Source organism: Mandrillus leucophaeus, unplaced genomic scaffold, assembly GCF_000951045.1.
Source record: "Mandrillus leucophaeus isolate KB7577 unplaced genomic scaffold, Mleu.le_1.0 Scaffold183, whole genome shotgun sequence".
Classification (NCBI taxonomy): Eukaryota; Metazoa; Chordata; class Mammalia; order Primates; family Cercopithecidae; genus Mandrillus; species Mandrillus leucophaeus.
Genome location: NW_012101843.1, coordinates 4,404,135 through 4,418,467, shown reverse-complemented (window position 1 = coordinate 4,418,467; position 14,333 = coordinate 4,404,135). Strand labels below are relative to the sequence as shown.

The following is a 14,333-nucleotide window of genomic DNA, read 5'->3' as shown; positions in this document are numbered from 1 at the left end:
CCCTCCCTTAGGTTGTTTTGCCACCACTGCAACCCCTGGCAAGCCGGTCTTCCTTCCCCTCTCTTCTGATGTCATTGCTGTTCTAAGACAACATGTTGGAAGAATGCACTATAAATTTTGGAATTAATTATGCTGGAAGTTGTATTTTAAAAGGAGTTTACCCTCTTTTATACTCCTTATGGAATGACTCGGGTGGAACATAATGAACTACACCTCCTGTATCTCTCTACAAATAGAAGGCAGTTCTTAACATTTATATGAGACAGCAGGAGCCTGGACATGACCTCATTTCAATCCATTAGACTATTTGAGGAAAAAACAACAAAACTTTCCCACTTATTGACAGGTAAAGTTATCCCAATCCATTTCTCATAGCCAGTAAGAAGATGAACTGTGCTTAAATGCATTTTAAAATTGGCAAATTATACTTCCTGGTTCCTTTTTGGTCAAACAGAAATAGCCAGAAGAGAAATTATCATGATGTTTTTGAGGCAGATTAAAATTTTTCCCTATCCTCATAGAGATGCTTTGCCAGCAGTTTCATATTGTACAAATGGTATACCCCTTATTTCTCTAGTCCCCAAGCCAATTAAACAGGGCAAAAGACCCCATGTTCCTCATAACAATGTTCTGTGGCCACAGTTTACAAATAAATTAAGCATAGTTAGGTAAATACTGGTATTGTATATAACGAGTGACCAGTTAAGTATATGATTCATCCCAGAGCAGAATTCTAGGCATCATATTATAAACATTAATACCAAGGGAAATCAACTTATAGATGAATTGGAAAATCTTCACAGAAAACTAGTGAACCTTCAAAAACTCAAGCAAATATATATTGAGCTTCTACTTTGTACCAATCATTGTAATAGATACTGGGCAATACAGTAATTAACAGGACAAATGTGGTTCCGGCCTTAATGGCATTAAGAAATCATTACTGTTATACTAAACATACACAACATGTACAGAGGCTTGTATATGTCTTTGGTGTTTGAAGATCTCAGTTGGTAGGATCTGAATGGACTGTGCTAGTTTAGTGGTAGGAGGCATCTAAAAGTGGTCTTAAGAGTATACTTTGAAAACCTAGGAGCCCTGATTATAATAGTGTCTCATCCAAATATTCTATTTAATTGGTTCCTACTTTGACATGTCATCCATTAAATTAAAATGCCAGATTAAGCTATGTTTCTGTCTTTCTTGACACTATTATGTGATTATCATCATCTTACTAGGCTTGTCATCAAAATATTTTTGCTCTGCAGTGTTACTGTGAAGAAATTTATTTAGCTTGTATACAATTGGTAAGATAACTTTCCAGCTCTGTCAGTATTAATATAAGTAGCACATTTTTTGGTCAGATGTGATCAGAATTAATTTGGCCTTTTAAAAGGCAATTGAGGGCCAGGCACAGTGGCTCATGCCTGTAATCCCAGCACTTTGGGAAGCCGAGGCGGTTGGATCACCTGAGGTCAGGAGTTCGAGACCAGCCTGGCTAACATGGTGAAACCCGTCTCTACTAAAAATACAGAAAAATAGGCCTAGTGGTGCGCACCTGTAATCCCAGTTACTTGGGAGACTGAGGCAGGAGAATCACTTGAACCCAGGAGGCAGAAGTTGCAGTGAGCTGAGATTGCGCCATTGCACTCTAGCCTAGGCAAGAGTGAGACTCCGTCTCAAAATAAATAAATAAACAAACAAAGGCAATTGAAGACTCATTTATCTATATCCTGGTAGTTTGATTGACTCCCACCTAAAACAGCAGCAAACCTAAGAAAAAAGAAGTAAAAGTCTAGGTTTAAGAAAAAGTAATAAGTATCCCTGTATATAAAGTATTGTGTTTCTCCCTCTGCCGTCAGAGACATATCAGCATAATCCCAGACCAATGCACCTCTGATTCTTAAAAGAATCTGTGCTGTTCTCCATGCTTGGTTTGCTGCTTATTGAGATAAAGAATTTGGATTGATCCCTGGGAGGACCAGCTCTCATTTTAGATACAGACAATACAATAGCCTTTTAGCAAGAGGTAGTCATTTTGCAGAAGCATAGTATTGATCATAAGAAAAACCATGCAAAAAACAATGGATTGATCCTTATCAATCCTGTTCTGTTGATCTCCATGTTATAATAATTATTGATCAGTCGTGTCAAGTTTGTAAGTGACCAGTTTATAATTCAGCACTTTAAAAAAAAAAAGAATAGATTCTCTGCCTTGGGACACCTTGTACACCATGAATGAGAAACTTAATTCTGGGTCACCTTACAAACCTCTTTGGTAAACCTACTTCCTACCAGTGAAGGCTGACAAAACAGAGAGAGCAAGATGCAGCTGGCATCTAGCTAAAGTGGAGCAAATGGAGGAAGGAGTATACCACTACCTGTGCCCTAGGAGTTTGGGAACTGGTGAAGTGCAGTTTACTCTCCAAGGTACCGTGGCTTCCACTGGTATGACCTTAGTTATCACTCACATTTGGTCTTTTCATTAGGAAACTAAGAAATCCACAGACTAACAAAACCAAACACTGCCCTCTTGTGCATGTTCTTTTTCTTCATTATTTAAATAAAATGGAGGGCTAAGCAAATACTTGCTAAATTCAGTGGTAGTCAAAAGACATGTTTTAGGAGAAATACTGTTTCTCAGTTTTTCTTTAAGATTTGGTTCAAATTTGTCAGTTTTACTGTTTTTGTGACAACTCTAGAAAATTGTCTCCATTCTTTTCATGGTCTTCACAGACATAATTAAAAGATAGTACACATTAGAAGGAAAACCAATTATTACATAGTAATAAGACTCACACCAAACCTCTAATATGGTAGCACTTCATTTAAGACTGCATGTTTTAGGACAAGTGATAGCCTGTGTTGTTTTGAGGGCTTAGTAATAGGATAAAGTGTACTAAAAACTCACCTAAATCCAGTGTTATGCTTGACACCTGTTTATCAATTAGCAAGTGGGATCTAGTGGCTATTAGCATGCTGCAAGTAAATGAAACATTTAAACATAGAGTCTTTGCAGTGAAGGGCCTGGGGAAAGGAAAACTTTATGTTAGGGCACATTTCATACATGGTGTCCATAATTCTTATTCTCATGTATGGATTTTTTTCTTTTTTTTAAACAAGTAAAGAAAAGCATCCTACCATCCTGATAATGATTTGGAAGCTTTGTTTTCTGCTAGTGTCTGAAGAGGTACTAACTCTTCTAAGATAGGTTAACTGTGTAGTAGACACACTTAATGGGTGTTGATGTTCTGTTTCAAGTGAGAAGTCCCAGGGTTTATTTAATTCTCCTCTGCCCAGGAAAAAAGGGAGGTCAGTGTTATGGTTGTGTCTCCAGAGCAATTAGATTTCCTTTCCCAAAGAGGAAAAGGCAAGGCTAGATGAGATGTAACTGTGGTCCTTGGGCTATCACGAGTTTCTTTCTGGTGCCACCACATCTTTGCTTCCAGGAACTCTTGTGAAATTAACAGAAACTTGGTCTAGGTGATTCATTGATACAGAGATTTGCATTACATATGTTAAATGAAGTCGGAAACAATACCATGTCTCTTAGCTGAGTAATGGCTTTTCCTGATCTAGTGAACTAAGTCAAGAAACCTGAGTTACAGGTCACGTGACCTTGAGCAAGTCAGTTCTCTCTGGCTCCTCATTTGCAAAGTTCATGTCCTCCCCTGCAAAATAAAGAAGCTTTCAGCTTAAAGGTCTTTGATTCTTTGTCAGATCTACTCTGTGTTACATCTAAATCTATGTGTAATGAGCTGTGTTATGGGATTCCATAGGCATTTGTAAATTAGGCTTCAAGAATTCACTTTCTCATGTGAATCTCTTCCTAGGTCAGTACTTATTTTTCCGTTTAGAACTCTCTTCTCTTTTCACAGGCTATTCTATTTTAAAACGTTAAGATGCTGCAAAGTCATGAAAACTTACAGCTTCTTCTGTAACAGAACTCATTTATATTTTAGCTTATGCTCACACCTTCTAAAACGTTGATATGGACAGAGCCATTATTTATTTTATTAAGTCCCCATGGAGTTAAAAATAAGCTCATCTGTAAAAAATACATTAGTATAGAACATCTTTTGTTTGTTATTCCTCAGTGTGTATGCAAAACAAACTTTTAAAATGTAAATTGGTTTGTTGCTAAAAGGCATTAAGATAGGCTAAAGTTTATTATTTAAGAATAATTTTAATCTAATTCCATTTTGCTGATACTTTAAGACAGCAAACTTTATTTTCAAATAATGCTTTTCTAAATTATAAAATTAGCACATGCTTAATATATAAAATTGAGGGATACACAAGAAAATATAAAGAAAATTAAAATACCTCTTAATACTACAATCCAAAGATAGTAACTGTTAACATTTGGCATATTTCATTTGGGTCATTTTTCTGTGTATTATGTATATATCTACACATCTTTTCAAACAAAAGATGATTGTGCCAGATATGTAGTTTTATACTTTCTCACTTATATGATCTTTGAAAACATGATTTTCATTGACTAAATCCATTTTAAGAATATCCTCTTATTTATTACCCAGTCCCTGGTGGTTGGATATGGAAATCGTTTTGTTTATTTCCAGAGATCATTTACCACATAGATACTCTCAAATAGGAGATGGGACTTAGGTTCTAAAGTATATTAGTTTAAAGCTGGTTTTTTTCCTTCTTCTGAAAGAGTAATCTTTCTTCTAAAAGCAGGCCTTTCCTGCCCACTGCCCAGTAAGTTTACTTGGTGATGAAGAAATACACACTGAATTGTACTTAGTGGGACATGTCTGGCAATTCTAAAACCTTATTTTGGATAACTGAAATGATGAGGTTTAAATATCTCTTTAGCAGAGATAGTTCACAGGAAGGCACAGAAGAACATGTTCATTTACATGGCATTATCCCTTGCTTGGAGAGTCAGTCTCTGTCTTTTCTATATGCTCATGCAGACACAAAAGAAGGAATTCTTTGGCTGCAATTTTTATAGACTTCAGTGTTATTGAAATGAAAGTGGTTCAAGGACATTTCCATTTGTTACTAGCTTATGGTTTCTCATCTCATGTAAATTATTTTGCCACTTTTCATTTTAATTCTTTGCTGTCATTGTCTGGCAAAAGATCATTTGGTTTCTCCCTGTGAAGACATTCACTGATCACTCAGCCGACGGTGTCCTTTGTCTGTAGAAGTATAGTGCCCTCCGGATTTATTTTATCACTTTTTTATTGCTACCTGTGGACTTTTGTTTATACTTCTTTTCCTGTTTTGTCTTAGGAAGTGTCTAGGGCTATATACATTTCATATGGACTAGAAGTATGTTTTGAGCTCTAGAGTTTCATTTCAGAAACAGGTCCCCTTTAGAGTCCAGCAGCCAAGTTCTCCTACAGTTTATCCACTTGGTAACAGAAATTTCTAGTCCTTCAAAATAATCTAAAATGTTGGAAGATGAATAACAGTGTGTACTGTTCCTAGGGCTGTCTTGAATGCATTTTATCACCATTCCGAAGCATCTCTTGAATCTCACCTTTCTTTTCTATGTCCAGGCCTCAGCCTACTTCAGGCCTTCTCCACAGCCATCATCACAGCTGCGTAACTGGCTTCTGCCTCTAGTATCAGCAGAGATATTGCCCTACAAAAATAAGTTTGATCTTAGAATACCTCTGCTTTAAATTATAGCTCCCAGTTGCCTACAAAGTTAACTCCATACCCTTTAAAATCTGGACCCAACCTTTCACAACCCCCCGTCATACGCTGTGTATTCTAGCCATACTAAACTCCTTCCCATTTTCGGAACATTGTAAGCTCTTTCGTGACTCTTTCACTGCCTTTGGATATCGTGTTGTTTCCTCTGCCTGACAACATTTCCCTGCACCCACCCTCTCTGCCCTGAAAACCCTTGCTATTTCTTCAAGACCCTGCCCAAATATACATTCCTCTCTGCTACCGCGGTACTGTATTCATACAACTAATACAATTTCTTTTACAGTACTTCATAATATCTTCTTTACATACCTGTATCTCCTGGTGACTACTTGGGGAAGCTTTGTCTGGTTCACCTTTGCCACCATTTAGCCAATTGCCTGGTATACACTAGGACTTAACATTTTTGGGTGATTGAAATGAATGACTAATTCAGTATATTCAAAATCAAAGTTATTAGATCTATTTCCCAACTTCATTGGCAGTTCATTTTGGTTATATATAGCTCAGAAATAAACACAAATATCAAAAATAAATATAAATAAAACAAAAATAGCTTAGGCTAAAACCACCAAATTTACTTAGAGAAGATAATTGTACAAAATGGTGAAATCCTCACTTTCTCCTGAGATAGTCTGGGTTTTACCAAAAGTCTTAACTGAAACCACTGTTTTCTGTTTTCACCTTTGTTTCCTTTTCTCATTCATTTATTCCCTGATGTATTCATTTATTCAACCATCTGTTCATTAGATACTTACTGTCTATTATATGCCAAGCATATTTTTTGGGCTTAAATACCTCCTTTTGTGAGTAGATAGAAACTATAGCCATCTTCCTCTTGATGCTTCCTTTTTTCTGAGCAATTACCATATCCTCCTCGTCAGAGCACATGTGAAAAAGATTCAGAGGATTTTAGTTGACATTAAATTCAGATATATATATATATAATGTAGTGTGGTCCTAGAGTGGCCATATAGTTTATTGTCCAAAGCGGGACACTCTGGGAGATTAAGATGGGATTTGTTAATAATCCAAGAAAACAGCACTATGTCAGGCAAACCAGCGTGTATGACCATCCTTCTGTAAGCCCTATAGCCTAATCACATCACATCACTAGTTGCCTTCTGTTTTTCAAGCATGTCTTAAGTTTTATACCTTCATATTTTTGTCTTTACTATTACTGTTGCCCTTGCCTCTCCAATGCCTGCAACCTGCTCACCCCTCAGAAGCCTGCCCAATTCAATGAGCTTTCCCAGATCAGCCCAGTCCATAGAGATATCACTCTTTTCTGAATTTAACATGTTGTTTTATACTTAATTAGAAGCTAGATGCATTTTATTTTGTCACAGTTATGTTTTGACTCCTTTTATTATTTAATTTTTTATATCTTCTTCTCAACTGAACCATAATCAGGGCCCATATTTTGAAATTACTCATACCCCTCAAGTACAATGCCTTATGCGTAGTCATGTAATACATAGTTGTTTGGTATTTTAATTTCCTGGTCTACCTTTATCTTTTCAAAAAACTCTTCTACTTATATCAATATTGTGTGTCTTTTCTCACAAAAAAGTTTTAAGAGTTTTGCAGTGAAAAATCTTATTACATTTTAAACTTAAATTTTACCATGAGGTACTGTAAATGTCATTTTATCCATTTAGATTATACTCTGTATCTTGAATTAATATTTTTTAAACATTGAAGCATTACAGAAATAGAGAAAGAATAGAGTTGTGCTAACAGTCCTTTGTATACTCCTCCAGCTGCAATAGCACGTTTCAATGAAAATTCACATTTTTTAATAGGCCTACATTTCTTAATTACAAAAATAACAGGTCTTTAGTAGAGAAGAAAGGATTAATTAGTTACCAGACTTAGAGATTTAAAACCATATTGAATCAATTCTTATTTTCTTTAGCCTTTGATTTGCAAAAAGTTACTGATTTCCTTTTTTACTCTAGTCTTCTTTATTTTATATAGTTAGATCCTAAAAATACAGATTAATTTTAATCTTTAATTAAATTTAATTCATTTTAAACCTTTTTAACTCAGTACAAAAAATTTTATATACCATGAATAACTGCAAATTCTAATTTAGCTTCCAGAGATAGCATGGCTTTATCTATTTGTCACAAGAACAGAAATCACAATCCTAATATTTTCTAGCTGGTCCAAATACACTTTCCAAACATAAATAGTTACAGAGTTGTATTAATCATTAAACTAGTTCTTAAATATTGTACTGTCTCTCCCAAGTTCTCTTCTTAAAAAGTAATTTATAAAAATAGCATGTGTTTATTTCAGAAATTCAACAGAAAAGTCTATAAGGCAGAATGTCAATTTTTAAAAATTTTTTTCTTATTTCTCCAAGAAAAAGTGAAAATCATTCTTAATTGCCACCAATATTTTCCGTTTTTACCCCCATCCCCAACACTGTCACTTCTTGGAGGTAGTCATTGCTAACCCCTTAGTACGTATCCTTCAAGATCTGTTTTGCAATACCTATTTGCCCTCGCTTGTTAGCAGTTCATTTACTGTGAGATCCATTTCTTTTGGAGGCCCCCACACTGGGTTGGTGGTGCCTTTGTCTATCAGTATTGACTCGTCAGCACTATCATTAGTGAGGAGTGCATGTGCGGATGAGTCAGACTTGTACCCTGGCATCATGTGGTTTTCAGTGCAACAGAAGACAGATGTATACAGTGATAACTGTAATACAAGATGAAAGATATATAAGAGAGGAATAGATGAAGTGCGGTGGGATCCATAGGGCAAAGAAAATACATTTGATTGGCCAAGAGGTGATATTTGAGGTGTACCCTGAAAGATAAGATTTGCACTGCGGGGTGGGGGGAGGCAAAAAGCTGATGTACTTGCAAGAGAAAGGTATAGAGATGCAAGGAGTTTATAGAGTTATTCCATTTTCCTAGGTGGTAGCATGCATATATGGGAGTAGCAGATAAAGATGTAGAGGTTGTTTGCTGAAAATGATGGTTTCCAGCTGCATCCATGTCCCTACAAAGGACACAAACTCATCCTTTTTTATGGCTGCATAGTATTCCATGGTGTATATGTGCCACATTTTCTTAATCCAGTCTGTCACTTGGGTTGATTCCAAGTCTTTGCTATTGTGAATAGTGCTGCAATAAACATACATGTGCATGTGTCTTTATAGCAGCATGACTTATAATCCTTTGGGTATATCCCCAGTAATGGGATGGCTGGATCAAATGGTATTTCTAGTTCTAGATCCTTGAAGAATCGCCATACTGTCTTCCACAATGGTTGAACTAGTTTACAGTCCCACCAACAGTGTAAAAGTGTTCCTATTTCTTCACATCCTCTCCAGCACCTGTTGTTTCCTGATATTTTTATGATTGCCATTCTAACTGGTGTGAGATGGTATCTCATTGTGGTTTTGTTTTGCATTTCTCTGATGACGAGTGATGATGAGCATTTTTTCATGTGTCTGTTGGCTGTATGAATGTCATCTTTTGAGAAGTGTCTGTTCATATCCTTTGCCCACTTTTTGATGGGGTTGTTTGTTTTTTTCCTGTAAATTTGTTTGAGTTCTTTGTAGGTTCTGGATATTACCCCTTTGTCAGATGAGTAGATTGCAAACATTTTCTCCCATTCTGTAGGTTGCCTGTTCACTCTGATGGTAGTTACTTTTGCTGTGCAGAAGCTCTTTAGTTTAATGAGATCCCATTTGTCAATTTTGGCTTTTGTTGCTGTTGCTTTTGGTGTTTTAGGCATGAAGTCCTTGCCCATGCCTGTGTCCTGAATGGTATTACCTAGGTTTTCTTCTAGGGTTTTTATGAGGTTGTTTAGAGGGGACTTTGAACACCTCTCTAATAAACCTTTGAGAATTTCTGAACAGGATAGTAACTAGAGATATGCTTTAGGAATATTAATCAGGCACTGGAGCGGGTACAGTGTCATCACAGGCTTTGCAGTCACTTGGAAGAAAAGTTCTCACAATGAGGTGTACTGGCCAAAGAGCTATTGCTTAAAAGGAACCCGTAGGTCTTAGCAACTAGTGTATCCCATCAAGTCTAAGAAGGCCTTAGATTGTAAGACACACCTTATTTGACGTGCCAGTAAGGGAGACAGAACACCACCAATTATAAAATGCATCCTGACTTCAGAGATCACAATAATGAAGAAATATGTATTATAAAAACAGTGAAGTAAGATCACTGTATGGGCACATGGAAAAGATGAGATATGCAGGAAAGAAAGGAGAGAGTTGAGAAAATGAAAGGAAGGGGAATGAGGTCAAAGACAAAAGCGGAGAAGTTGACCTTCAAGAGGAGGAGAATGCATGCATCTTCCTCTGCTATAAGACAAATGAATGAGTAATGCTTAGAACAGTGTACAAGTTGAGAAGCCAAGCAATTAACTCATATTAAATAATCTCCATCTTCATAAGAGAGAAAGCAAGGTCATCTGCAAAAAGTGACAGTGGTCAATTTGAGGGCTTGGGGTAAGAGAGTGCAAAGTTTTCAGGTAAATGGGGCAGGAAAGATGGGATATGAAAGGCAATTGGTTAGAAAAGACCAAAAGAATTCCGAACAGAAATGAGGGTCTCAGTTAAGGTTGAAAAATGTGGATTTATTAAAAAACCAGTTGGCCCTATTTTATGACTTTGTCCAGGAACACTTGGTCCCCTGAGAAAAGGATGGAAGAAAATAAATGGAAGTTGCTTTCTGCAGGGTAGGAGATTGACTGGACAGGTATGGTGGAAGGACAGAAAAGCTAAAGAACCTAGTTTCTCTAAGGGAAGTTGCTGATTTCGCATGCCATGGAGTTCAGGCTAAGAAATGACAGGTGAAGCCCAAAGAGGAGTGAAAAACAGAGATTGTTTTTGTTTTTGTTTTGTTTTGTTTTTTTAACTGGTGGTTGGGGGAATTAAGGAGTTAAAGAAAGTGCAGAACAAATTATTTTGAAGAGGAGGCATAGGTAAATACAAAGTTGACTGGGGAATTTCAGAATTGAAGATCATGGAGGTAGAATTTCAAGGGTTAAGCCTTGAAGATAAAGTGTTGTCTTTTAAAGAACAGATGGGAGTATATCTCTGTGTATCTTGGAAACCTCGAAGGCACCCCGTTTATTTCAGTATGAAGTCTTCTTGAGGAACACACAAGGGTCTTCACAAACTGGCCCCATCTCACCTTTCTAGGCCAGTATCTCATTGCTTTGTACAAGCCCTATGTTCTAGCCACATTTAACTCTTCTCTATGCCCAGAATCCTCAAAAGCTTTTATCTGCTATTTTGCCTTTGCATATGCTGTTCCCTCTTAAATAAAATGCTTTTCCTCCTCTTCTCTGCCTTGCAATCTCCTGCACATCCTCTAGACCTAATTCAGATGGCACTCCTCAGTGACGCCTTTCCAGGCTCCTGCCAACAACACTGAGCACACATTCATCCACGCTCCCTCAGTGCTCTGTCCATACATCCTATGGCATTTCACCACAGGGTGTTGACTTACTTGTCTCTCTCTAGTGGACTGTGAACACTTCGGAGTCAGAAACTATATCATCTTTCTTTATCCACAGTAACAAGCACATATTAGGTACTTAGTATCTGCTTTTTGTTAAATTTTGTGTAAATGAACTCATCCAGAACATCTCAGAAGTTATGACCTGTGCATTTAGGTCACCTGGAAATCTTGTTAAAATTCAGATTCTGATTTAGTAAGTCTGAGGTGGGGTCTGAGATTCTGCTCTTCTAACTGGCTCCTAGGTGACAGCCATGCTGTTAGTTCTCAGAGTTAATCCAAAGCTTCTTAGCCTAAGTAAATAGCAGACATAGAGCAGAGACAGAAGCCATTAGAAATGTGAAAGTGAAGCAATTATGAGGGTAGTGACTTGGAAAAATCCTCAGTATGCACACTGGAGTCCCAGAAATGACAGCAGAAAATTGTGCAGGAAGAGATGCTCAAATAAAGCAGAAGACCATGGTGGAGGGTGGTAGTTGACAAGACTGGGAGGATATAGCTATATGACGTAAGTTTTACAGAAGAAAAGGTAGTTAGGTGGGGACAGCTGCTGTGAGTCAGGACTACATCAGATGAGACATCAGATGAGGTTAAATAAATAACTAACTACAGTGAAGGCATGCCCTCCGAGGAAGAGTGGGCGGTGAGAGGAGGGAGTCAGTGTTAGGAGCTAGGTTTGCAGGTCATCGTCAGGAAGGGCTGGGGCCTCCAGTGCTATTCACAGTAGGATGGCATTTCCACCAGTGCAGACAGGAGTGCTGAAGGCTTAAGAAAGGCTGGATTACAGAGAAAGGGAAACCCGTGAAAAAATGGTAGGTGCTAGAATTTGACAGGGGCCCATTTCCTGATTGGAAGTTTCCAAGTTGAAACCATGAAAGTTCTCCTTTTCTTTTTTTAAACTCATGGGTGACTGAAAAAGTAGCACTAATAAGCATTCTATTCCCACATGCAGTCTGATGGGTCTGAGAATTCTAAGGATGGGTTAAGTAAATTTATTCTTTCTTTAAAGTACTATTGTTCTTTAAAAAGTGCAAAAGTAATACATACTTTTTTAACAAATGAAAAAGAAAATGTTTAAACTCCTCCCACTAAGCCCCCTCCCCACAAATCAGTAACCAGTATTTAAGCTTACTGTGTAGTCTTCCAGCTTTCATCTATGCAAACTTATGTACACATAGGAATTTTTAAATTCTGTAATGATATTTTCATATTATTATTGGTATAATACCAATATTGAAAATAACAGTGTTTTCAGTATTATTCTGCGGATAGTTTTCCTCACTTAGAAATATGTCATAAACATCCCTCCAGGTCAGTGGACAGAACTCTAACTTATTTTTTCCTACTAGTTTTAAATAGCAATGTATAAGTATAGATATCCCATAATTTGTTCTGCCATTCTCCTATTGATGGATATGTGGGTAATTTCAAATTTTTGCTATATCAATGACATCTTTTAATGAAGCACAGCAGTATGTAGACCTGTTCTGTCCGATATAATAGCCACTAGTCACATGGAGCTATTCAAATTTAAATTAAAATTAAATAAAATTCAAATTCCATCCCTGACATTAGCCTCCTTTCAAGTGCTCAGTAGCCATTTTTGAGTTTTGGCTACCATACTGGACAGCATAGAAGATTCTACTCTCACAGAACATTCCATTCAACAGCCTGGACCTAGACACTTACGTGTGGCATCTTACAGCACATATTTTTCAACGAGTTAGTGTTTTAATGAGAGTATGTTTGAAAAATAAAAACTTTGTGTTTGTATTGGTTGCCTCTGCAGTTACTTCAATGAGAATCAATACCCAGATGAAGCAAAGAGGGAAGAAATTGCAAACGCTTGCAATGCAGTTATACAGAAGCCAGGTAAGGTCACAGGCACAGCCTTGCTCTGCGGTGGTGCAGCACAGCGCTTGGTTACAGGTTGACATCTAGGACAGTTAGTCTTGTGCGTGCGTTGGCATAGTGCTCCCAGCTCAGTCTGTGCCATCCTTCAGCAGGTGGCCAGTGCCCTGTCCTGCTCACACAGTACTTCTGAGGGATGTTTTTATGGTACTCAAAATCAAATGCTCACATAGGAGAGTTTTCAAGGAATGACCCTACATGAGATATGAGACCTTGAAATTACTATTTTTTTAATGTGTAGATTTCCTTTTCCAAGAATTTAGCTAAAAGATACTATGAAACAGTGTTAAAGTTTTAAATATTTAAGCAAGCTTTGTCAATATAAAATTAAGATAGAATTTTTTAGAACAATTGTTATAAATTGTAAAATGCTGTATTTCTCTTTGGGAAAAGAATTCTTTTTGTAGTTAGTTTCTATCTCCTTTACACATTGAGATGACTTCTGCTTGCTTAGCTAAGAAAAATTTAGGGCAGGTACCATTTTGAAGTTCTGTTGTTCCAAACTCAACAAACCCATTTAAATATTTCAAATGTACTTTCTTCCTTGTGCTAAAATATTATTTCACATTTTACAGATTTTGTTAAACATAAACCATTTTCAGTTAATAGATCCAATTGATTTCCATGTGGCCAGTTATTTTGATTGGCCTAAAGGCTACATATGAAAGTATCAGTGTTTTATAAAATTAAGTAGACCTTCATTCTCCCTCACCCAGAAGCCAGACTTCTAGCAATGTAGACCCTACAAACTCTGCTCCAGTGACACATAAGTGAAAGGAATCTGTACCCTGTTTCAAACATGCCAAAAGTCCCAGCCCTAAAGCTGTGCAGAAACTTGAACTCTCCCTGGAACATGTTGCCCTCGTATCATCAAGACCCTAACAAACCTGCTTTCTGGTTTCTTCACACACTGGATTAATAGCTGAAAAACAAAAGGAAAGGTGAGGAGGGAATGTTACAGAGGGGTCTGTATTGGCAAGCATGGTACTATCCATAAAAAACCACATTGGACTTCTTGCCGGGTGTGGTGGCTCACGCCTGTAATCCCAGCACTTTGGGAGGCCAAGGCAGGCGGATCATGAGGTCAGGAGATCGAGACCACCCTGGCTAACACGGTGAAACCCTGTCCTTACTAAAAATACAAAAAAATTAGCCGGGCGTGGTGGCGGGCGCCTGTAGTCCCAGCTACTCGGGAGGCTGAGGCAGGAGAATGGCGTGAACCCGGGAGGC

The 14,333-nt window shown here is 37.5% G+C and overlaps 1 protein-coding gene across 1 annotated transcript in view; it reads left to right on the top strand.

Annotated features, from left to right (window-relative positions):
• Window positions 1–14,333, top strand: part of LOC105538021 (homeobox-containing protein 1-like) — a gene marked incomplete at its 5' end in the record, with an annotated part of 44,400 nt that overhangs the window by 24,402 nt on the left and 5,665 nt on the right. Inside the window, one exon of the mRNA XM_011977746.1 lies at window positions 12,982–13,064. Within this exon, the coding sequence (XP_011833136.1) occupies window positions 12,982–13,064 (83 nt within the window). The remainder of the gene's footprint in view (window positions 1–12,981; window positions 13,065–14,333) is intronic.